Source organism: Eulemur rufifrons, chromosome 29 (genome assembly GCF_041146395.1).
Source record: "Eulemur rufifrons isolate Redbay chromosome 29, OSU_ERuf_1, whole genome shotgun sequence".
Lineage (NCBI taxonomy): Eukaryota > Metazoa > Chordata > Mammalia > Primates > Lemuridae > Eulemur > Eulemur rufifrons.
In genome coordinates, this window is record NC_091011.1 from 19,567,861 (window position 1) to 19,592,110 (window position 24,250).

At 39.2% G+C, this 24,250-nt stretch overlaps 1 protein-coding gene across 1 annotated transcript in view; it reads left to right on the forward strand.

The window, feature by feature from the left end:
* The first annotated feature begins 4,166 nt into the window (after window positions 1-4,166).
* Window positions 4,167-24,250, forward strand: part of DPY19L1 (dpy-19 like C-mannosyltransferase 1) — a 106,596-nt gene continuing 86,512 nt past the window's right edge. The window contains exons 1-4 of the mRNA XM_069462573.1: window positions 4,167-4,555; window positions 18,778-18,802; window positions 19,442-19,529; window positions 22,870-23,007. Of these exons, the coding sequence (XP_069318674.1) occupies window positions 4,258-4,555; window positions 18,778-18,802; window positions 19,442-19,529; window positions 22,870-23,007 (549 nt within the window). The 5' untranslated portion in view covers window positions 4,167-4,257. The remainder of the gene's footprint in view (window positions 4,556-18,777; window positions 18,803-19,441; window positions 19,530-22,869; window positions 23,008-24,250) is intronic.

Below are 24,250 nucleotides of genomic sequence, written 5' to 3' on the forward strand. Positions count from 1 at the left end.
TCATGTCAGCTATCATCTTTTCTCTTTGGAATTCTTTTAGCACGTATGCTCTGAAGCACACATTTTGCTACTTAACTATATTTTGTTCTAGCTTAGCCTGCCTCTCCAACTAAACTTTAAGCCATTTGGGGATGGAGACTTAGTATATAAATTTGTAATGTCTCTAATATCTACTAAGGCACTAAGGACATAGTAAGCTCTCAATAACAGGAATTGCATTTTAAAGAGGCATGCCCCTCTGCAACACAGTGGTTCTTGACGATGCACTGTAACTAGGACTATAATAATGAACTCTGAGTTCTCGGGAACACTCACTGGAGCATGAACGGTTTAAATTACAAGGTCAGCTCTAAGAAAGACAGAAGATAAAATTTGAAGAGCAATAAAGTAGCAATTTACATTTGTTCTCACCAGACTACAGGAATACATTATAACACAGTGACAAGTTAATGTTGGAGCTTTGCTGAAAGTTGAATGCTACACAGACATACTTTGTTGCACCCATTTTAGGTTTCTATGAAGTGTGCTGGGATTATGCAGATTCCTATTTTGGGATGAGCAACTGTTTAGCAAGACAACTGTCATAATCTAGAACTTGACCCTAGGACATTTCTCGAATACAGTGATCAAGTGACCTAGTTCAAGGAAATGAGAAATAAATGCCACAGCTTTCTCGTGTACCTGTCACTCTATGGGTAGGAGAGCAAGTGGGAGGAAAAAGGGAACATTTAGAAGTTCTAAATGGGGCCTGTAAAATGCCAATGTGGAGAAATAAGAAAACTGGTTCCCAGCACAGTCTTCCTTTAACCAAATTTGCTTTTTTCATTGCCCAGCTGATGATTCCCTGACTCCTAGCTTTAATATCACTAAGCTTTATTTTTCTACATTTCATTGTTTTCCTCTATTATTTTATGTTCTTCCTTTTTATGCTCATTTCCTCCTTATCATCTCCTCTATCTCCACCTCCAAAGTTTAAAAGATACATCATGTATTTAATTAAACATTTTTATTTCAGTGCTCAAAGTGTAGCTTGTAGGGAGAAAAGGATTGGGTTTGCACTCAGGGTATGAGACCAGTGATTCTTCATGCCTGCTTGTTCTTTTGGGTTCCTGTTCTTAGAAGCTGCCTAGGCTGGGTATTTCCGTAGTGTCACAAGAGGAAGAACCTTTCTGGTGCATCTGGAACTCCCAGGATGGGGAAGCACATTAAGGATGGTAATTGTAATGCTTAATTTAAATTCATTATAACCTTAAATTGATTCATAGGATAAGCCATGTACAACACATTTTTTTTTTAATATGCAGCTTGCAGCTTTCAGTTTGTTTGTTTGTTTGTTTAGCATTCACCACTATGTGGCAGGCACTGGCCTGAGGATACAGATATAAATTAAATACATTCCCTGCTTTTGTGGATCTCATAGTGCTAGGGATAAAATGAAATCTGGCATATAATTTCCCATGACTGTTCTAGTTTCTACTTCTTCACTCTCCCTGTGTAAAATGTCCTTCTTTCGCAGAAAGAGGTATGAGAAATTGCCTGCTGTTTTATCCAGGTTTAAGGATCCACAAAATGGGTATCATTTGTAAAGCACATGAGGAAAGCCGGGAACCATTCAGGGGGCATCAACTGCTCAGATAGCTGAGAAGCTGGAAGCGTAGAGAGCGCAGGACCAGTCCAGAGATCACATGGCTGCCCTTGCTCTCCAGCCCTCCATTAGGCTACATTCTCCCCTTATTCCACCCCATTATGGGTGGTCAGTCTCAGGCTCTGGGAGGACCAAAGAGCTTGTCATCCTCCTTATACATCACCCACTATTTTGAATAGTTATTGAGCAATTACTTTGATCCACAAAATTATCTTAAATATTCTTTCAGCAATTATTTTGATAGATGTAATTGTTAGATACTTTACATACATTGTATGTAAGGGTTGGTATGGGTGAATGCAGTGACTGGAACCTGGACCCAAATTGATCACATATCTTAAAAACAAATATTCCACAGTGCCCCTCTCTGGGATTCTCTATATGGTTGCCAAGCCAGGAGGGGTAAGCACTGATGAGCACTTGTGGAACTTATAAAAACCCAGTGGGTGTGTCTTACACATATGTGTTCCCCTTTCAATTCAGTTTAACAAACTTTCATAGCCAGGCTCTAGCAGTGGTCCCCAACCTTTTTGGCATCAGGGACCTGTTCATGGATGACAATTTTTCCACGGACTGGTGGTGGTGGTGTGAAGCTCTGATGTGACACCCATTTCCTAATAGACCACTGACCCAAACTGGCCATGGCAGTGGGTTGGAGACCGCAGCTCCAAGGGACAATTGATGAATAGCAAAGATTCCTTGTCCTTCAGAAATTCAAGACCAAGAAGAAGACTAGAATTAAATGACTTTCAAGTGCACTACAGGAGACAGTGTTGTGAATAATTTGATTATGTTATCTCCTGCATTCATCCACTCATTTATTCATTTAACAAGTGTTTGCTAAAATGGTATCAGATGAAGAGAGGCGGTTCCTGAATCCAGGGCCTCTCACATACAGGGGCAGACACACAAGCAATCCAATAGTTCAAACGTTGGACCTCTTTTTCCATGAGTCTTTCTAATCATTTAAAAAAAATTCATCAACAAATTCTTTGTTATTATCTTCAACAGAAATTGAAATAGGTTTCTTTTAACTTGATAAATTTAACATTAATCCCAGAAGTAACACTGGATTCATCTGACACATTGTTTCAGACTCCAAGCCTTCTGTATCCCACTGGCAACCATTTTCTGAAAACCAGTGTACAAAAATAGTCGTCCCCAGCTCCAATAAAAATCTGAAAATCTAAATTCACAAAACATAGAGTATGAGGGATTATTAATTAGCATGGCACTCTTCCCTTTAAAAAGCATCCACTGTCTCTTAAAAAAGCGTAACAGTGAATGGTGGTATTAATAAAGCAATCATTGGGCAAAGAAACGTAAAGAGTAAGAACCCACAGCGACGTGAAGTCCCTGAAATTCCGACGTAAATAAGCAGAATGATGTGCCTTGATTTACACAACTGGGACTTAAAGACAACTTTTTGGACGAAGCCCACCGGGCACAGCCAGGAAAAGAACCTCTTGGTTGTAATCCATGTGGCAGCAGGGCTTTGTGCAAAGAATGTGGAGGAGGAGAGGAGAAGGGATAACTGGGATCTATCCCGTTTTGTTTTGAATATTCCTGGGTTTCATTTACTCACGCATTCTGCTGCTATGTGAAAGAAAATACGTTTGCAACGAAAGTCTCCGGTCTTATTACCACACAAAGTTTTCTTGCTTTCTATTAAGCAACAAGGTTACAGCAGGTGCAACAAACTGAACATACTTGTTGATAATCTTTCCGGCTCCGGCCGTTCCATTTATCACCTTCAGTTTCGGCCCCCATCCCGGTTGTCAGTTTACACTAGTGTCTCGACCCTTATCAGAGCCCCACGAGATACTTTGTTATTTTAAATTGGGTCTTGCCGGTTCTTCGCATCCAAGAACCAGGGACCGCGCCGGCAGCGTTCTAAGCAGCGCGGCCACACACTGTGCAGTAAACCCAGACACCGCGGCGGAGGCGCCCAGGGCGCGCGCACAGCGCCCCTCCGCGGCCGTCCCGGGGCGTCTTCCCGGCTCCGGCCGCCCCGCTCCCGCCCCCTGGGCCGCGCGGGCTCCACGCGCAGCCTTAATCGACTCTGAAACTTCCACCCGCGCCCTCCACCTCCAGAGGGCTCTTCCTCCGGCCCCGCCACTCCCAGAAGGGAGGGGCGGCCGCTTCCGGAACGCTGCCTGCGGCCTCGCCCCGGCGGAACCCAGCGCGGGCCCCGAGTAAGGTTTGGGTCGCGGGGCGGCCGCGGGGTCGGGCCCCGCCCGCGCCGGAAGTGCGCGCGTGCGCGTTGGCCATCCCAGAGCGCGCGTCCGGCGCGGAGGGGCGGCGGGGGCGGGGCCGCGGCCGCTCGCAGGGTGTCCCCGCCCCCGCCCCCCGGCGTTCTGCGGTCGCCGTGACAACCGGAGCGGCGGCAACGGCGGCGGGCGCGCGAGTCCGGCGCCGCCTCCCGGCCGTACAGCCAGGCAGGCAGCCGCCGCCCGGCCTTCCTGCTCTCCCCGCCTCCCGGCCCGCGGGGAGGGACAGGCCCGCCCTCCGCCCGCCCGCAGGAGAGTGAGCGGCGCCCGGCCGCCCCGCCAGCCCGCTGTTCTTCGGCCGCCGTCCGGGCGCGCGCAGCGAGCGGGCGCGACTATGCTAAGATGGTCCTGCAGGCGCGGAACAAGCACCGGGAGGCGGCTCCCAAGGCGCCCCAGCCGCCCCGCGCCTCGCAGTCGCCGCTGAGGGGAGCGCCGGACATCGGCGCCGGGGAGCCGGGGCCCGAGCGCGCGCCCCCGTCCCCAGGGCGCAAGGGCGCCGCGGGCAAGAAGGGGCCCCGCGCCGAGCCCGCCGCGCCGCTCGCCCGGGGCGGCCTCGGGGGGCGCCTGGCGGCCGGGCTGCGCGGGGCGCTGGGCCTGCGGCGCGCGGGGCGCGGCCGGACCTGGACCACGCTCCTGTTAGGTGAGCAGCCCCGAGCGCGCGGGCGCCGCCGGGACGCGGAACTTTGAGGCGCAGGCCCCCTCCCCTCCCCTGGCTTCCTTCCCCTCTTCTCCCGCTTCCGCCGCGCCGAGCCCCGCCGGCCGGTCCCCGCCAGTTTGCAGCCCTCTCTGACTTTTTTCCTGGGACGATCTTACCTCCTGCTCCCCTACCCCTCCCCAGGCTCAGCCCTCGCACGCTTCCCACCCGCTCTCTTTCTGGGCTTTTAAAAAATGGCCCTGAGATCAACAGCTGCCCGGCCTGGACGCGAACAGGCAGGTCTGAGCTAACGAGACTTGGGCGCTGCTGATTGGTGCGACCGTCCGCCTTCCCGTTATCTTGGCCCCTCACCGCGACGATGGTTTGCTTTGGCTTGGAAACGATTCCGTGGAGCTCAAAGCAAACGCATGTTCCATGTGCTAGAAAGTTGCTTAAACTTATAATTAAATTTCAGCGTGCTTTTTTCTTCTTGGCCGCAAACACGCCAGTGGCACTTTATTTGTAATTCCCCTCGACACGTCACTTTCTAGGTTGTGTTTTGTTTTGGTCGCCGAGCCTTAATCCTCCCTGCTGACCTGGGAACGATTGATGAGGAGGGCTCTCCTCCCTTCACTCTGCCATGCACCAAATGGATAATATGTTAACGATGTGCTGAAAAAAAGTTGAAGCATTGACATGTTTGCACCCATTTCAGGTTTTCTTTGTTTCTTGATGGACGTTCTGATAAGGCAAGTTTTAGCGGTTTGGGTAGTAGTAGGCCTATTTTTTCTAAGTCAGCTAGTGAAATGCTGTAACACTGCCTTTCCTATATAATGGACTTTGGCTACTGAATTATTTAAATAATGATGAGTTATCGCTTACTGTATTTTCAAATTCCTTTAGTGACCATAATTTCCCTTAGCTAAGAGTTTGGGTTCAATATAGGCAGAGGAATAGAACGCAGCAAATTGGCTTCCCCTGGGGTAATAGCCACTGCTAGAAGGTACTCAGTCTCAGTAATAAAAAGCCGGAGTCATTTCTGTGTGTGTGCTCCAGTGAGCTCAGGGAGATTGTTATTAGGGTACTTTTTTTCTATAGTAGATTCAAGCCTAGAAAAATTCAGTTTTTCAGCACATTCTCTCTCTCTCTCTCTTTTATTTTTTTATTTTATTATTTTTTTTAGTAGCGAGCTCCAAAACCTGGCTAGTGTGCAGGTTAGATAAGTTCACCTTGGGGAGGCAGCATGATACAGTGGATGAGGCAGAGCCTTCGTGATCCAGTACACCGTGGTTCAGTTTGGTTTGTTTCAAGTTACTTCCTTTGTGAGTCTTTTCTTCTCTGCTGGGTGGGATTATTACATGCCAAATTTACTCGACAGGGACATCCTCGGGAGCATAATTGAAAGGGTTGGGTGATACATGGGAAGGTAGTTTGTGTTTAAAGCACTTGACAAATTGTAGTTGCTATAATAAAAGCAAATGCATGATCCTGATTTGAGATCTGGTGACAGAATGAAGTTGCATTTTTATTAAATGGCAAATATAAGCATTCACCACTTTGTAATAAAATATAGAATGGCATTGCTTCAGGTAGGCTACAATAACAAATCTTGGAGTAATATACTATCTCTTGCCATGTTTCTGCATATTTTCTTTTTTTATAATTGCATTTCCTTTGAATCTTTTTATATTGGATGACTTATATTTGGATTTAGCTCATACCTAAATACAGTTTTGTATTAGTGTAACAGTATAGTACTTTGCTTGACTTGCCCTTTTGGGCACTGAATGAGGTTCAGTGAATGTGGCACACCATATTCGTGGATGTACCTTGAACAGTAGGTATCAGATGTATGGAGTTTGGATGAACAGACCAAAGTCGAGACTTTCTGTCCTTGTTAACCATCTACATGAGGCCACACCTTGAGAGATGGTTCTGCTGAATGATTGGACCTGGAGTGTCTGGTTCGTTCTCTGTCTCTACCCTCATAGACCAATATCAGACCTATTTCTTCTCCATGGTCATGCCCTGCCGAAGTAACAAAAAGCCACTCACATCCTGCAGATAGGAACAGAGTTTAAATATTTTTGAAAGCTGCCTCATTTCTTCCTCTTCTCCTTCACAGAATGAGTGTTGAACTGACAGTACAGTGCTTTAGTGTGGGACTTTAAAATAGCTCTTTGGTTTTTGCATTGAGATAAATTGCATATTCTTTTGTTCATCAAGAGTTAATTTGTAACTGATCAAAAAAATCAAGTACAACAACAATTAAATATTAAGCTAGACAAAAATGGATTCATTTCTATGTAGGAAGAAATTTTTTAACTTGAAGCTGCATGATATCATGGGAATGCTCATTTTTAAGAGTTAGAAACTAACCAAGGCTCTCTTCATGTGCTAAGTGCTAAGGAAGTTACCGCCTACCAAGGTGGCCCTTTCCTTTTTTGGGCAGTGTTAAGCATTTTTAAAAAACGTCTCCTTTAATATATATGTTTTCTTCGTTTTGGACATTATTTACTTAATTTAATGTTAACATTTGCAAAGAGGGGTTCTTGAAATGCTTATTTTTAGAAGTCTCAACACAGTAGCTCCCTATATCAGCCAGAGGAGGCAGCAGTGTAGTAAGAACCTTGACAATGTTTCTCGAACTTTTTGGTCACAGCCCGCATTATAAACAATACATTTTGCATTAAACCCTGCTCACAATACTGAAAATACAATTCAGTACTTATATACATGTGTCTGTGTGTCTGTTGATCTATTTATGTATATCTGCATTCTGCCAGGAAACAGATTTAATGAGTAGACTGTTTTCAGAAGCATGAGTAGGTTTAAGGAACCCACAAAGGATATTAAATCATCACCCAAGGCCTGTCAACAATGGGAAGGTGCTACCACCTCTGGGCCTGAAGGAGAGCTTTATCAGGAGGTAAAGATAGCCAGAGCTATGCTGTGGGAGCAAGGTCACCCAGGAAGAGTGACCCGAAAGAAGCACTCTCCTCCCACCCTCTGGGCTCCCTTTAGTGCTTCTCACTGGCAGAACCTACTGGAAACCCTTAGGCAAGGGGAGCAGCTGGAGCGCTCTGTAGGGTCAGTCTCCTGGGGCTGAGAACAAGGTGGAGAAGGGAAGAGAATGGATTTGGAGTGGTAAATGGAGACTAACCAGTACATATGCATATATATAGAAACAAAAGGTTCATGTAACAATATTTACCCCTATAATGTGTGGTATGCTCTGGTTTTCTGTTCTATCCTTTAAAAACAATTGTTCTTTATAAACAATTAAGTTGATTTCATGATCCAGTGTTCTGACCCATAATGCCTTAATCCAGTGTTATGAAAACACTGCCTTACAAGAACTATTTTCTGATGCTATACTTGGTTCAAACTAGGAAGGTGCCTGAGCAAAGCATTTAGCTCTCTGAGCCTCAGTTTGTGCACATGTAAAATTAGAGACCTGGACTAAACCAGTGCTTCACAATCTTAGTTGTATACAAGAGTCACTTGAAAACTTTAAAACATCCTGACATCTAAGCCACACATCAGACCAATTAAATCTGAATGTGGGATGGGGATGGTGGTGGCAGTAGTGGTGGCGGTGGAAGGAAGCATCAGTTTTTACAGTTTAATGTCCTGCCTCTCTTTAGAAACAGACTGTCTAGCATCACCGAACTGATGTTCCTATATGGCAGCAATTTGCTGGAACTGTGTAAATCCCAGCCCCCTTTTAAATGGGGACATGGACAGTCGAGTTTGCCACAGTTTCCCCTAGTCTCTGTTGTTTCCCCCAAGCTAGAGCTGTCGTATTTATCATCTGATATGGCAGTTATTTTGAGTTAAGAGAAGAGTGACATTTTTTGTATCCATGTCCCTTATTAAAAGATGGAAGACAAAAGGATAGCTGGAGGAGGCTGTATGTTTCAAGAGAAAATGGAAAGGGTGCTTTCCTTTGTGGAAATGAAAAATATACATGTTAAACATGCAACAAAGCATGTCGGTGGTGAAAGATTATAACATAAGATGCCATTTCCAAATAAAATAAGGTAACCTGAGTGTGGAAAAGATAGATGATAAAATGATATTAGTCCTGTTTGACTCATTCATATCACCTGCCTGGTTCCCGTGGTCAGTGGCCTCTGCACTCCCGCTCTAACCTGGTTCTTTTTTGGCAGGTCTTCACAACCTCAGCATTGTTATATTTTGGCTCAGACAATTTTTTGTGGTGGGGGCTATCCTGTGCAGTGCAGGATGTTTAGCAGCATCCCTGACCTCTACCTACTACATACCAGTAGTACCTCCCCAGTAGTAGCAACCAAAATGTCTCCAGATATTGGTCAGTGTACCCTGGGAGGCAAAATTGCAACATGTAGGACCACTGCTCTTATTATCCACAACTTGTGAGAGCCTTGGAGCCCATATAGTAGGAAGCACTGTGACTTCTTAGGGCAGAAGGGATAGGAAACTGGGTGAGGCAGAGAGTTGAGCCCAGGTATTGGGAACTGGGATGGGTGGAGCCCTGTGGCCTGGTGGAAGCAGCACAGGCATTTCCGTACCGACCTGCAAGTGAATTCTGTTTCGGCACTTATCAGCTGTTTCTACACTCCCTTGGTATTTCTCACTCTGAGTCGGCTCATCTTTAAAATGGGCATAATAAAGGTTTTGGTTATGCAGAAGAGTAAATGAGAAAATATATGAAAAACTGGCCAATAGGCTCATTCATGTTATTCACCAATTATTGAATCCCTGCTGTGACAGGTGCTAGTTACTAAGGATAAAATGGAGAATGAGACTCCGTACCCCCTACCTCCATGGGAACTTACATTCTTTGGGGGAAGCAGATAAATGAAAATAATAGCACATCGTAGTAAGTGCATTGGAGGAAAGAAGCTGCTGAGATAGAAAAAAACAAATAGGAGATACCCACTTTAAATAGGGTCAGGAAGCGGGGTCTGGAGAGATAGCCTTAAAGCTGAGAAAAGATTTTAGCTGCACAGAGGAAGAGAGAGTATACCAATGGATAGCATGTGCTAAGGTAGAATGGAGCTTAGCATGTTGAAAGAAGAGAGGGTGGTGGTATATCAAAATGAGATGGACACAGACCAGATCTTGATAGGGAGCTTGGATTTTATTCCTACTGCAATGTGAAGCCATTGAGGAGTGTTGAACAGGAGAGTGACGTGGTTAAATTTTTACTTTGAGAAATCTGCTCTCGGGAAAATGGGTTGTGGCAATGCAAGGACAGAAGCAGAGAGACCAGTGAGGAGACTCTCACAGGTACCAAGAAGAGAATTGTTGGCCTGGATGAAGGGGGTGTATCTGAGATATAGTTTGGAGATAGAAATGATAAGACTTACTGATGAATTGGGCTTGGAGTTAACAGGGAAGAGTTATGAATAATTTCTAGGTTTTTGGCTGCTGTGATTGGGTAAATAATGGTGGCATTCAGTGAGATGGGGAGTGAGAGGTGTGGATGAGGGAACAGGCTTGAAGGAAAAGATCAAGAATTCTACCTTAGACATGTCACCTTTGAGACATTTGTGAGATGTCCAAGTAGAAATGTCAAGTTGATGGTGGGATGTGAGAGAAAAGGTCTGAGTAGAGACATAAAGTAGGGAGTTGTCAGCGAACAGATAGTCTTCAAATTCATGGGAATTGCATTCATATTCCTATATTCCTGGGAATGACAGCATCTTGTACTGATAAGGGGGTTACTCTGTGCCAGCCTTTGTTGAGTGGGGAACCTGTGGCTTTAGGGCCACATGTGGCCTTCTGGATCCTTGAGTGTGGCTTTTTGATTGAATCCAAATTTTACAGAACAAATCCTTTTGATAGAGGGAAAGCCAGTGAGCAAGATGAGAATTTGGGATTTTAAAGACTTTCTTTAATGTTTAAGACCATTTTTTATTCCTAAAATAGGTTTCTGGTTAACTCTAAAGAATGTTTATAATCACCTAAACCTGTTTTATTGTGAAAAGAAACAAAAGATTTCTGAATATATGATCCTCATAAGTACTCAAATAACAAATGTGATGAGTTTAGTTTGTGTGAAAATAAGGATATATTACCAATTTGTGATTGATTTTTGGCTAGTAATATGACATCAATACTGAAAGGAGATAAATTTTTAATTATATACCTATTTGTATGTGGATGTTGCTAAAATTTGACAATGGCTTCCATATATTTTAAACACTTATCCTATTAGGCTGCATTAATGTCCCTTAATGAGTGTATTAGGCATATTAATGTCTCTTAAAGTTATGATAATGAGATGCAGTTGTCCCTCAGTATCTGTAGGGAATTGGTTCAAGGACCTCCCTCAGATACCAAAATCCAGGAATGCTCAAGTCCCTGATATGAAATGGTGAGTAGTTGCTTGTAACCTGTGCATATCCTCTTAATACTTTAAATCATCTCTAGATTACTTAGAGTACCCAATACAATGTAAATGGTATGTAAAGAGTTGTTATACTGTATTGTTTATGGATTAGTAACAAGAAGAAAAGTTTGTATGTGTTCAGTACAGATGCATTTTTTTCCCCAAATATTTTCTATTTGAGATTGGTTGAGTCCACAGATGTGGAACCCAAAGATACAGACGACCGACTATACTCATGTTATCGTAGAGACTACAAGCCTGTATACTAGTTCCAAGTGAGGTAGCTTTAGGCTTTATTATTTACATGTTAATCCTAAATTCTTGTCTGCTAGATCATCTTTTGCATTCTGCTTGTACTTTACCCAAACCATTGGAATATCACTCATCCAAGGGAAGAGTGTGCTAGTTTTGTTTAGTTACTCTTCAAACCATTTCATTCTGGTTACCGGCAATTACGCTAGTAAAATTACATCTATTTCTGGGTCCAGACCTGTATGCTGTTGTTTAGTCTCATAAAGGGCAGTATCATTTCATAGGGAAGAGTAGTTCTCCGTGGATGACCTTCCATAATTGAATCAAGAATCATTGGATAGAAATAAATTTTAAAAAGTAAAAGAATCTATTTTGAAAATAGAGTACATGAACCAACACATATTATAGCATATTTTTGTGCTTTAATACTGCTTTTTATTTTCTCAGCATTATTATCGCTATTATTTTTTTTCCCGAGGGCACTTAAATGAACAGCTCATATATCTTCATGTTTGTCTGGCATCTTTCTCCATGTTTGACTTCCTTCCCAAGTCACCAATTGTCAAGTGTGTTTTTTAGCACTATGACCATCACATAATGAATGCTTGGATGGCATTTTGTAATTTTAACTTATTGTAGCAGTGAATGGTAACATAATAGCATAGCTGTCACCAAAATCGGTTATAGAAATTCTGGTGTGGTTCACTGTACTGACCGGGATGGGTGTGATTTTATCTACTAGTTTACAGTAGCACCAACTATATCATAAACACAGTTGATAAATCAACTTGACCAATTACTTTTTAAAACTTGCTATCTAGAGAAATTTTTAATTTGTGAAGATTGTTGTAATTGAGAAGAGTTCGGCTTTATTCATATTTTTGTACTAACTCAAATTTGCTTAAAGTGCTGCTGCCCTGCACTGCATTTTCCTAGCAGTAATCATTGCTTTCTGTAATACAGTCTTTCAGTGCCACAAGTGTCAAATGGCAGAATCTTTTTCTGCAACTTTTTTTTTTATTTATTTATTTTTGTTGAGACAGAGTCTCACTCTGTTGCCCGGGCTAGAGTGCTGTAGCATCAGCCTAGCTCATGGCAACCTCAAACTCCTGGGCTCAAGCGATCCTTCTGCCTCAGCCTCCCGAGTAGCTGGGACTACAGGCATGCGCCACCATGCCCGGCTAATTTTTTTTATATATGTTTTTAGTTGTCCATATAATTTCTTTCTATTTTTAGTAGAGACGGGGTCTCACTCTTGCTCAGGCTGGTCTCGAACTCCTGAGTTCAAACGATCTGCCCGCCTCAGCCTCTCAGAGTGCTAGGATTACAGGCATGAGCCACCGTGCGCGGCCTGCAAGTTTTAATACTAATCATAAAGTTTTAATACTAATCAAAAAGTACTTAGGTGACTAGCATAGTGCTCTTGTTTTCTACTGTGTTGAAAATTTTTTTTAAATAAGACTTTATTTCTCATTCTTTTCTCATCTCTGATCTCCATAGGAATTTCATAAAAATCTAGAACTTTAAAGGTTATCTCCTAGAATTTTCCCAGTGAGGAAACCTAACGTAGGGCCAGGTGAATGGCCCAACATCATTATTGTGTTCAGTGGGTGAAGTTCGAAATTGAAGTTAAAGTCTCTTGGCTTTGTTAATTACATCTGTCAAATTGTAGGTTTCATATCTAAAGTCTAAGATAACTGTCAAAGATACATTAATGGGAAGATGACTTTGTATGTCCCAAGACCCGATAGCTCTTTTAGCAAGCACACTACTTTATTGGCTTTACTTATTTGGGAATCGTTCTTTTATATCTTTATAGTCAACCTGTCAGTCTCCATTTTGTCTTTGCATAATTATTTTTTGAAAACTATTCTAGATTTTTTTTTTATTGTGTCGGTTGTTGGGCAATGGTATAAAAACAATAAAATAGTAAAAATGGTGCAACAGTTTTCTTAATCATTTAAATTAAAGGATAAACAAGACATTGTGATATCCAAGGGCAATTTGTAAGTTAGGGGAAATCTGTATCTTAAGATTGGATGGTTTATCCATTAATAAACTTATAAAATCTCTTGCTGAATATGATGGGCCTGAACGTATATAGTGTTTATGCAGTCCTCTTTCTCCTGTTGAAGAGATGCAGCCTCTTGACTTTTCCCATTGGGTTTACTGAAATTTTGTATCTTCCCTATGCGTGCTCAGAAACATTTAACGAGCTGGCACATTATTTTGGTTGTATATCTTATCTAGCAACTTGTTCTTAAAACACTGAAATGCATTTTTTCAATAAGCTGAAAAGTATTAATGTAAGTTATTGCTTGATTTAGAAATGTTTGTGTTCACATTGAGAATAAGATTTTTGAAAGAAGTTAGGATTTATTGCCTTTTAAACACATACGTTGAGTAATTGTTATATCAAGTATTACCTACTTTTATGTCTATACATATATAAATATTTAAAATATGTGAAAGTTTACTTTGTATATTTCTCTGTTCAGAAGCCTAGTTATATCCTGTTTGGGGGTGATGATATTTAATATATATTTTGCATGGTCTCCTGTTTTCATGTCCTGTGTTCACTTTAACTTAAATTGTTCTGTCCTTGATGGTTTTGTGCTTTCTAAGGCATTTCCTCCTGTGTGCCAATGCATCCTTTTGGTTGAATGTGCTTAACATTTTCAGAAACCGAAAATGAGAGCAAAAGAAACCCAGATCTTCCTCCAGGCCTTGCTGCTTCCCAATCCTGTGACCTTGAGCCTTATGGGAAAGTAAGAGCCATTATCTGCTTCAAAGGGACTTCTGGACCATTTTTGCTTTCTATGTGAAAGGGCTCTATAAACTGCATCTGATAAACAAATGGTAGACATCATCATTATAATTAAGAGTTTTCTAATTTTTTCTTAACTGTTGGAAAGGACTGTTGGGCTCAATGCCAAATATATGGAGGAGATTCAGATTAACTAAAGTCATCCTTAAAACCATCATCACTTAGACCACTGTGAATTCTAGGTCATACGAGGAGCAGTAGTTTCTTCTAAGGGGTGTTTGTAACCTCTTTTTACGTCATTTTGTCACTTCAGGCCAATGTCTTTAGAATGCTTTAAGTATAGATTAACCTCAATGTAGGAATAGGTTGTATTTTTATGTTTTGCGTATCATTTTGGACCTAGACTGTAATTCTTCATATAAGTTTTGTTACAAGATAAGGTCATCAAATACTCACAAATGGGAAAGGTCAGTCACAGTGGAAGGAGATCCAGGTTTGGAATCAGAACACCTGGGTTCAGCTCATTCTTGCCATTTATCAGCTGTGTGCTTTTCAGGGAAATAACCTTTTTGAGGCCTTGTTTTTCATTTGTAAAATGGGAATAAATACAAGGTTTTTGGGAAAATGAAGAGTTTGTGAAAATACTTTGTGAATTTGAAGTCAAATACTATTATAGTTATAAAGTATACATAGAAGGGAAAAGTATAACATGGATGGGAAAATTTTTCTGTAGTCAGGAAAACATCCTGCAGTTGTGGAAGAGCGGCCTGCAGGTGACTACAGAGGGGCAAATGCAGAAGCCCACCCTGGCTTCCTGGGGCTCTCATTCTTTGAGGTGGATACAGAGAGCAAGGACGGTGGGTTTCAAACTTTAGATGCACTAGACTCAACTGGGGAATTTTAAAAGTGCAGATTCCAGGGCTCTTACTTCCCAAGGATCCCTAGGAGGGGTCTAGGAAGGGCCCAGGACATCTGAGTAAAGCTGCTGGGGTGGGGTGATTGGGAGAGGGGGGTAGGTAAGTGTGGGCTGGGCCGAGGTGCTGGTCAGAGAGGGAATGAGATTTGGGGGCTTTGAGGACTCAGCAGAGCAGTTAGGGAAGTACCCTCCATCTGGTTTCTTTGTCCTGTCCTCCAGCCTTCCTTGCTGCAGCCAGATATGGGGGCGGGGAAAAGGAGATGTCCCCTCTCCTGTTGTCAAGGAAAAGGAATTTCTTGGAAAGAACAATGGCCGCCACTGACCCTGGGAGCTGTGGCTGGAACAAGGGGGAATCAGGACAACTGAGAGAGGGGAACGGAGGCCTGGGGTTGGATCCCTGGCGGCAACCTGGCTCCACCACAGGGAGTGCCTGTGTGCCAGAGAGCAGGACCCAGGGAGGGAACTGTCCCCTGGGCCAAGACATCTGGAGGCTTAAGCAGCTGGCCATGTGTAGATGAGGTGGCTAATTTACATGAAGTAAATGGGGACTTCACGTGTGAAAAAGATCATTACACACCCATAATTTAGGTTTATTATGTGGACATGATTTTGGATTATTTCATTCCTGCCACCAAATTCAGCAAACACTTGAGCCTGCTCAGCTTCCTGCTAATAAGTACTGTTTTAAAGTTTGATAAAACATTGTTTCTGTCCTTAGGGAGTTACGATCTATTTTGTTTAAACAAGATTCTAATAACAGGAGAAGAATAATTTTCAGTAAAGAGTCCTTTCAGTTCCCATAAGACTGAAAATTGATACAATGGGACATATAACCTGGTTTAAAGTTTCTTTAATCAGAAAGAGTTAATGCAATATCCCAGAGTCTCTAATATAGTTTTAGAGTATAGGCAATATCTGTGCTTCTAGCAAAATTATAAGAGCCTTTCAAAATTCTCAGCCATAAAGATTGCGATGCTTTGAATTGGATTACAAAGCAAAACTTTTCCTTGAACACTGTTTTCTTATAGAATAGGTTTGGATTTGTTTTTTAAATTTATAGTTTTTTTATGTTCTGGGTCTTTTAAATGCTATATTTACCTCAGTTCCTTAGAATCCCAAAAAATGGCATGTGTGTTAAAGTGGAAAAAATTGGCTTACCAACTTTGTTACACTCCCAGAAAGACATAGACAGAGTTGATAATCACTGGAATAAACTTAGAGAAAATCATTTGGTATATTGTTTTCTGTAGGCGAGAAGGCAAGAAAAGCTCTTTAGGGGTGTCTTCAGAAGTTTTTGTTATTTTATGTCTCTATTCTTAAATTATATGCTCACAAAGCAGTACTTGCTTTATGGTGACTTTCATTTTCAAATGACATATGTGAATATATATTAATTTTTAAATAAAGTATATCTCTAAAGTTTTATACAAAAATTAATAACTTTTATAAAACATGCTGCCTGTATCAACAGATGAAATGTAACACTTTTTTCCCTTTTATCTTTAAAAAAGAGGGAGGAAGATAGGAATACTTTAGGGTAAAGGAGGCCTTAGTCTCATCTCTTCCAATCCTCTTCTACAGAGGCCATGCAGTGCAGGACAGAATTCCTGAGTCTAGCTTCGCTTTCTTGGTTTACCTGCTGTGTGTTCTTGTACAAGTTACTCAACTACTCTGTGCCTCAATTTCTAGTCTGTATACTGGGGAAATATTTGGACCTACCACATATGATAGTTGTGAGGATTTATGGAGCTAGTCCAAGTAAAGCACTTGTAAAGTGCTGCGTATGTAATAAGCATTCAAATGTTAGCTGCTTTATTATTGTCATCATTACTATCACTAAATTGAAATGAACAAAGGCATTCAAATCATTGGACAGATTATGCATGGGCCCTGGAGACTAGGAAAGAGTGCCATTCACTTGCCAGGAGCTCCAAGGATTGTCTGCTGTCTACTGTAGTGCTGAAGGGAGCCAATTTAAAGGAATTAAATTAGGAAGGTACCAAAGGTATCTTGTATCTCCCATCTTTCTGAGAAATTGTGGTATTTTAAGGACATAGAGGGATGATGATTTTGACAAATCTTAGTTATCACTGCAAAATTGTGATGGTCAAAGGCCAACTTAATGGCATAATGTGAAATGTATTGCTGTTAAAGTCAGCAGAAGCCAAGGATGCCTTCTTTTATCAGAATTATTTAGTAGTATTCTATAAGTTATCATAAGTGAAAAAGAAACTAACAGTAAAATTGTAAAACAGGAGCAAAATCATCATTTGTAAATAATATTGTTTAAAATGGAAAATTAAAGATAAGCTAAAAAACTGTATAAATTTATAGTTTAGCAAATGATTGAGCCAAAAATACATTACAAAATACATACTCTTCAAAAATATGCTAACAATATCTAGTAATGTACAGTAAAACAAGACTTCCTTAATATTTATAGAAAAAAATGTTAAACTCCCAGAAGAATCTTAAGAAATATATATTAACAATAACTATAGGATTTTTCTCAAGGGCAGTTGAAAAGCAGTTTGAATTATTGAAGGTATATATCATGTTTATGGATATGAAGACTCTATATTGTAACATGTAGATACTTCCCAAATTACTTTATAAATGCAAATCCAATTATGATCTCAAAGAGATTATCAAAGTGTGAATGTGACAAGTCTTCGGTATGATAAAGGTGGCATTTACATTCAATGAGAGAAGAATGATTTATTCAGAAAATGACAGTTGAATCATTGAGAAAATAAAGGTCAAATTTTATTATGTTGGGGTGAAATTTTTAAAGATAGAAATCAAAAGCAAATAATAGATTTGTCAGTAAGGAAAAAATTAAAATTTCAAAAGCTGAAAATACCTTATAAAAATGTAAATGACAAACCAGGTTAAATATTTGTAACTTCAGTGATCTAGAAAGAGTAACTCTGTCTTTTGTAACCATGCCTCCAAGGAAAAATGTATTTTTAAATCAAAAAAATATAAATACTAGTTCAAGGATAAGACAATCAGATCTGAGCTATTTGGTTTTCATTTCTTTTTTTTCTCTCCCTCCCTCCCTCCCTTCCTCCCTCCCTCCCTCCCTTTCATGTTGCCCAGGCTGGTCTCAAACTCCTGGGCTCAAGCCATCCTCCTACCTTAGGCTTCCCAAAATGCTGGGATTACAGGTGTGAGCACCTGGCCTGGTTTTTATTTCTAAGGGTATTTTCATAATTCAAAAACATCCATAAACTTTATTTAGTAGTTATTTAATCAGAAGCCTGCAATCAGATGTATCTTGTGATATAAGGAGACCGAATAATATTAATATTTTCTGGATTCATCTTAATATGTTCTTGGTACTTGAATAGAGAGCAAGCTGTTGATTCTTATGAGATTGATTTTATTAGCTTTCTTTCCCTTTTCTTTTTTTCCTCCCTCCTCATTTCATTTTAAATTTGTTTTAAAACAATAGTAAGATTTATAATAAAATTTCAGACATTACAGTAGTATGTAAAAATGGTAGTTCCGTCTTTTTCCCCATCCCAATCCTGTACCCCCAAGCCACCATATTTCTTTATTCTAAGTTATCCTTACCTGTGAGTCCATTGCTCTTGGTTCTATTAGTGGTAGTTTTCATCCAATGGTTTCTGTATAGTGTTTGGCAAATATTAAGCCTCATATATTTTGTTGAGTGAGTGAGTGAATGAAAATTGTAGATATATGCTTAATTCCCTTATGGTCCAGGTCTACTAGAATTTTAAGCATAGCCTTGGGTCTTTTTTTGAAGAACCAATATTCTTGGCCCAGTCACTAAGAGTCCAACATTTACACATCTCAGTATTTGACATGTTTATCTTGACATGCTTTTCTGTAAGGTGAAAATATTTCTTTATGCTAAAATAATAATGTAAATTTCTTTTTTCTTCCAGCTGCCTTTGCAGCAGTGTTGCACTGGTAAGATTGTTTTTTCTCCTATGGTATTTTATGCAGATGTTTACAATTTACCAAAACTTTTCTACATACATTTAAAGGAATAATTTCATCATGGTAAGGATGAATGTATATATTCATATATATATATATAAAAAATACAGGCAGCACAGTAGTCTGAAAAAGTAGTTTAATTTATAAATCAGGGTCAGAATAATCGTTTTAATAAAAGAGATCCATTATTAAAGAGTCTATATTTGATATTCTACCTCACTTAACATTAATATAGTATTCATGTTACAAAGAAGATTAATTTTTTTTAATCTTCTGGATAGAGAGAAATATAAATTTCATTAGATATTTCTGAAATGTTGACCCAATGACATTTACAGTTTAATCTATATTTTTATTGTACTTCACTTAAAATACCATCATTCTAGTTCATTTTAATTTTAAAATCTAATTTGAATGTGTTTTTTTAATAGAGAGAAATTTTAGTAGAAAAGATGTTTACTGGGTAGAAAACAAATATGAATATTATTGTATTTGGGTTTTATCACTAAATTGTCTGCAATTGATACTTTGATTTTTGCTTTTAGAGTTACTTTTAAAAATAATACTTAATGTAAGTTTTAACACTGTTGCTTTGTTTTGTTCTTCCAGGAGCCATATAACACACCTTTTTGAAAATGATCGTCATTTTTCTCACCTGTCAACATTGGAAAGGGAGATGGCTTTTCGCACTGAAATGGTTAGTTTTTATGTGATATTTTATTGTAGTACTTTAGGAATTAAAAAAATTAAGCTTTTTGTCATGGAAATTTTCAAAAAGATGTTTCAAGTAGAAAGAATACATAGCAACCCTCACCCTACTCTCCTGCTTCTACAGCTGACAGCACATAACAGTGTTCTTGTATCTACACCTCCACTCATCCATCTCTTTTTAAAGGAAATCCCAGACATTGTATCATTTCATCTATTAATACTTTCATAAGTATCTCAAAAGGCAAGACTCTTTTTTTGTTCTTAACCCTGGTACTCTTCTTACACTTGAAAATAATTAACAACAGTTCCTTAATATCACTAAATAAAAATCTGTATTTAAGTGACCTCATTGGCTCTTTTTTTATGGTTTCTTTTTTTTTTAAGCAGTCGGTGTGTTTGAAATAGTATCCAAACAATGTCTATAACACTGCATCTAGTTGATGTATCTCTTAAGTCTTTTAATCTTTATTAAATAAATTCCTCTTCCCATTTTTGTTTTGTTTTCTTGCTATTTATTTGTTGAGGAATCCAGGTCATTTGTCCTGTAGAATTACCCACAGTAATTCTTATTGTTTATTATGTTTATTTGTCCCAAGTTTCCTGAAAATTAGTGGATTAGAGTTTTGACAGCTGAAGAGTTGACTTTTTTCCTGGCAGGAATACTTCCTAGGTTGTCTTGTGCACTTTCTATTCTATCATGCCAAGAGGCATACCATATCTAGTTGTTTCACTTTCTCTGATGCTAAGATTGATCAGTGGCTTTAGGTGTTGTGATACTGATCTCTCCATTATAGCCTAGTCATAAGCCTAGGTCAGTTATTTAATTATCATTGGCAAACTATGATTATTCTATCATTTTTTTTCTTGTACTTATTAACTATAATTCTCTCTCTCTCTCTTTTTTTTTTTTTTTTTTAAGAGACTGAGTCTTACTCCGTCACTCAGGCTGGAGTGCAGTGGCACAATCACAGCTCACTGCAGCCACAAACTCCTGGGCTCAAGTGATCCTCCTCCTTTGGACTCCCATAGTCTGAGATTATAGGCATGAGCCCCCAAGACTGTCCATTATAATTCTTCTCTAAAGAAGTTTCCCACAATACTTTTTTGGTTTCCTGGCATATACTTCATACAGGAAAGACAGGAAAATGATTGATACTTTCTTTTTATTTATCAGTTTTCAGAAAAATGAGTACATGCTCTATCATCTTCTAGTGGTGACCAATGGAGTACTTTCTTTTGGCATGTCATTATCATGTGATGGATTTTAACATATTTTGTAAACTTCCTGTCTTTAGCTAGTGAAAGCCTTTGTAGTTCACCCTGCTTGCTCTTGAGTGTTTCATAGCTTTCTTACTTTCAAGTACTATAAGGCATTTTCTTCCCAGGTCTAGCAAAGAGCCCCCATTCCTTTCTGTAGCAAATGGTATTTAGAGATCACAATTTTGGTGCTAGAGTTGCTCATTACTACTAGGTTGGCCATTGTATCTAAGCCTTTTTAGTGAACAGAAATAGGAAACAAAATTTTTTTTTAAAAAGAAAGTAAATCATAAATTTATATTCATATTTTAGAATTGAAATTTAGGATTAGATGTTTTTTACTTATTTAATATTAAACTTACATCTTTTCTCTTAGTCTGAGAATCTTGGTTTCAAATTACCATTTGTTATGAATAAAAGTACCAAAGGTATTATTAAAAAATATGATTACTAAAAACAGTTTATTTCCTTGCAGTTTGTTTTGGCCTAGGATATATTCCACTAGGGATATACAGTAAAATTACTATTAAGTTACTTGAAATTATCTCCTAACTTAATAAATAGTTAATTCTTTTATTTTTATTTTGATATTTAGGGATTTTTATTTGATTTATAATTAAATGAAATATTTACATTATTCCCAATCAAACCTACAAAACAAGATAGGTTAGTTTCCTAGGGCTGCCATAACAAAATATAGTAATTAGATGGCTTAAAATGCAAGGAATTTATTCCCTCACAAGTCTAGAGGTTACAAATGGGAAATTAAGGTGATGACAGGGCCATCTTGTCTCTGGAGGCTATCGGGGACAATCCTTTCTTATCTCTTCCTAGCTTCTGGTGGTTGCTGGCAATCCTTTGCATTCCTTGACTTGTTGATCTCTGCCTTCATTGTCACGTGGCTTTTCCCTCCTTGTGTCTGTCTTTGTGTCCAGATTTCCCTCTTCTGTAAGGATGTCAGTTGTATTGGATTTAGAGTCTGCCTTAATCCAATGTGACCACATCTTAGCTTGATTATATTTGCAAGGATCCTATTTCCAAATAAGGTCACGTTCACAGGTTCTGGTGGACGTGAAATTAGAGGGACACTATTCAACTTAATACAGTAGGAAACGTATTTTAAAAAAATAGTGATATGAGAACTAAAACACAGTAGTATCAAGACCATATTTTCTTTTTTAATAAATACCTGGGTAGGCATATTGCTTTTGTAATTATGAGCCTTAAACTCAGTTTAGAGTTTGGTAGCTAATGGTACTGGCTGCCAGGGCAGTTCTAGGTAAAATTGCATAGAAGGTTGAATTGTGTCTTGTATTTATCTGTCTTCCCTTATACTGCCACTCATACTCCCCCCTAGGCTTCTTGTACTTTCTTGTTTTTCGCCTAATGTATTATTCCACCCTTGCTATCTTTCCAAAGTAGCATGTCAAGCTAAAAAATTATCTCTTTTCCTCAAAATAGGGCCACCCCCCACATCCCCTCTCCCACAGCGTTCTTACCTTATGCTGACTTGATAGGAGGGAGAATGAGCTATAAAATTAGTTGGTATCTGAATGAAATATATATGTATTAATACATCATCAGGTAGCCATCTCATCACATTTGCAATTTTGCATGTAAATCTGGAGGGAAAAAAGGAATGGTAGTGTCATTTTGGGGATTCAGATAAGCAATTGGGGGGGGAATACTTTTGGGAAGATTTCTTGGTTTATGGTAAATTTTAGTTCCATAATAAACCACTCACCCTGTTCATAAGATAGCTTTTTGTCACACTTATATTAGTGTGGGTTATAGGATTTTCTTAGGTGAAGTGTGCTGAGTCATGTTATTTTTAAATATTGAAGCTATTTTGGAAGCTATTTTGCTTTCAATAATTTCAATTAAGACAAGATTATATGAAAATAATACAGTTTTTTCATCCTTTAGAATTTATCAGTGATCAGAAACCTATGACATTAGTTGTAGCTATTACTTGTTTTTTAAAAACTGTATTTTCAATTTTTTTAAGCTAAGAAGAGGCAAAATAATTATGTACCTTTTATTATAACTAGAGCATATCCTTATTTCAGGGACTGTATTATTCCTACTTTAAGACTATTGTGGAAGCACCCTCATTTTTTAATGGAGTCTGGATGATTATGAATGATAAACTGACTGAATATCCCCTTGTTATTAATACATTAAAGAGGTTCAATCTTTACCCTGAGGTAAGTTAATTTTTCCAATTGTGATTTTTCACTTTGTAACTGTTTTTTTTGTATAAATGCTGATTCTAAATCTAAGATATAATTCAATATATTAAATTTTATTTCATTTTTTAAAAGAAAATATGTATCTTGGGAAGGAACATGGGAAAAAGATTACTATTGATTTTGAGGGGTCTTTAACTGATTCTATAGGAACTTCTATTGTGATTGTTTAGAAAATGCAAAAACTAGATTTGGTGTGCTTGTAGGGATTACAGTAAAGGAGCTCCATTACTTTTACATGTCATTTGCCAAATAATGTTTCTTCCCTCTTTAGGATAATTGAGTATACTTTCTTGGGGTGGGGATGGGAGAAGGTCAGCCTATCCAGGAAGTAAGAGGGGAAGGGAGTGATATTTGGTCTCTCCTTTACCCTCCTTGCAAAATTATAAATTTGTTGATGTGGAACTGTTGAGTTCAACAGAATATATACTTTAATGATTTTAGTACGTGCTAACAAAATGCCTTCCAGAAAGGTTCTACTAATTGAAATCTCCACTAACAGCTTTAAAAATATTTGCTTGTTCATGCCTTTTGTCTATAATAAATTTATTATGTTTATTTATACACAGGTGTTACTATAATGCTTTATAGATAAAACATAGTTTTTCGTTTGGTTTTTAGCTTTGTGTATGATGTGTATGTAATTTTTTCTATACAGAAATATCTATGAATTTTAAAAATTTGTTTTTTCTTTTATGCATACATGTAAACAATCTTTATACTCATTTTAATTATATTTTTATATTTACATTTTTAATTTACCTGGAATTGGTTTTGATGCATAGTGTGGGGTAGGTATCTAACTATATTTTTTTCAAAATGCTATTCTGTGTAACCTAATACTGATGAGTGGTCCATTCTGTTTCCACTGATTTGTATTAATAGTAGCTTTCTTTTTTAATGTGCAAAATCATTGTGCACATATGCTTGCATCTGTTTTTGGACTTTGTGCTCAGTATTGTCTTAGGTTGAGGCCATAGAAAGTGAACTTTGAGATGGAGATTTGCATAAAGGAAGTGTTTGTGGGAGTGCTCCTGGGATCAACAGCTGGAGGGGGATGAAGGAAGCACTGTATAATGCAGTTTACAGTGAAGACCTCAGTCAGTCCCGGGGGAGCTCTGGAGAGCTCTGGCCCTGCAGAGTTGTCCTGCCTTGAGGCAAGGGCCCTTGGCCTTTATATCCCTCCCAGTGGACCAGTTAG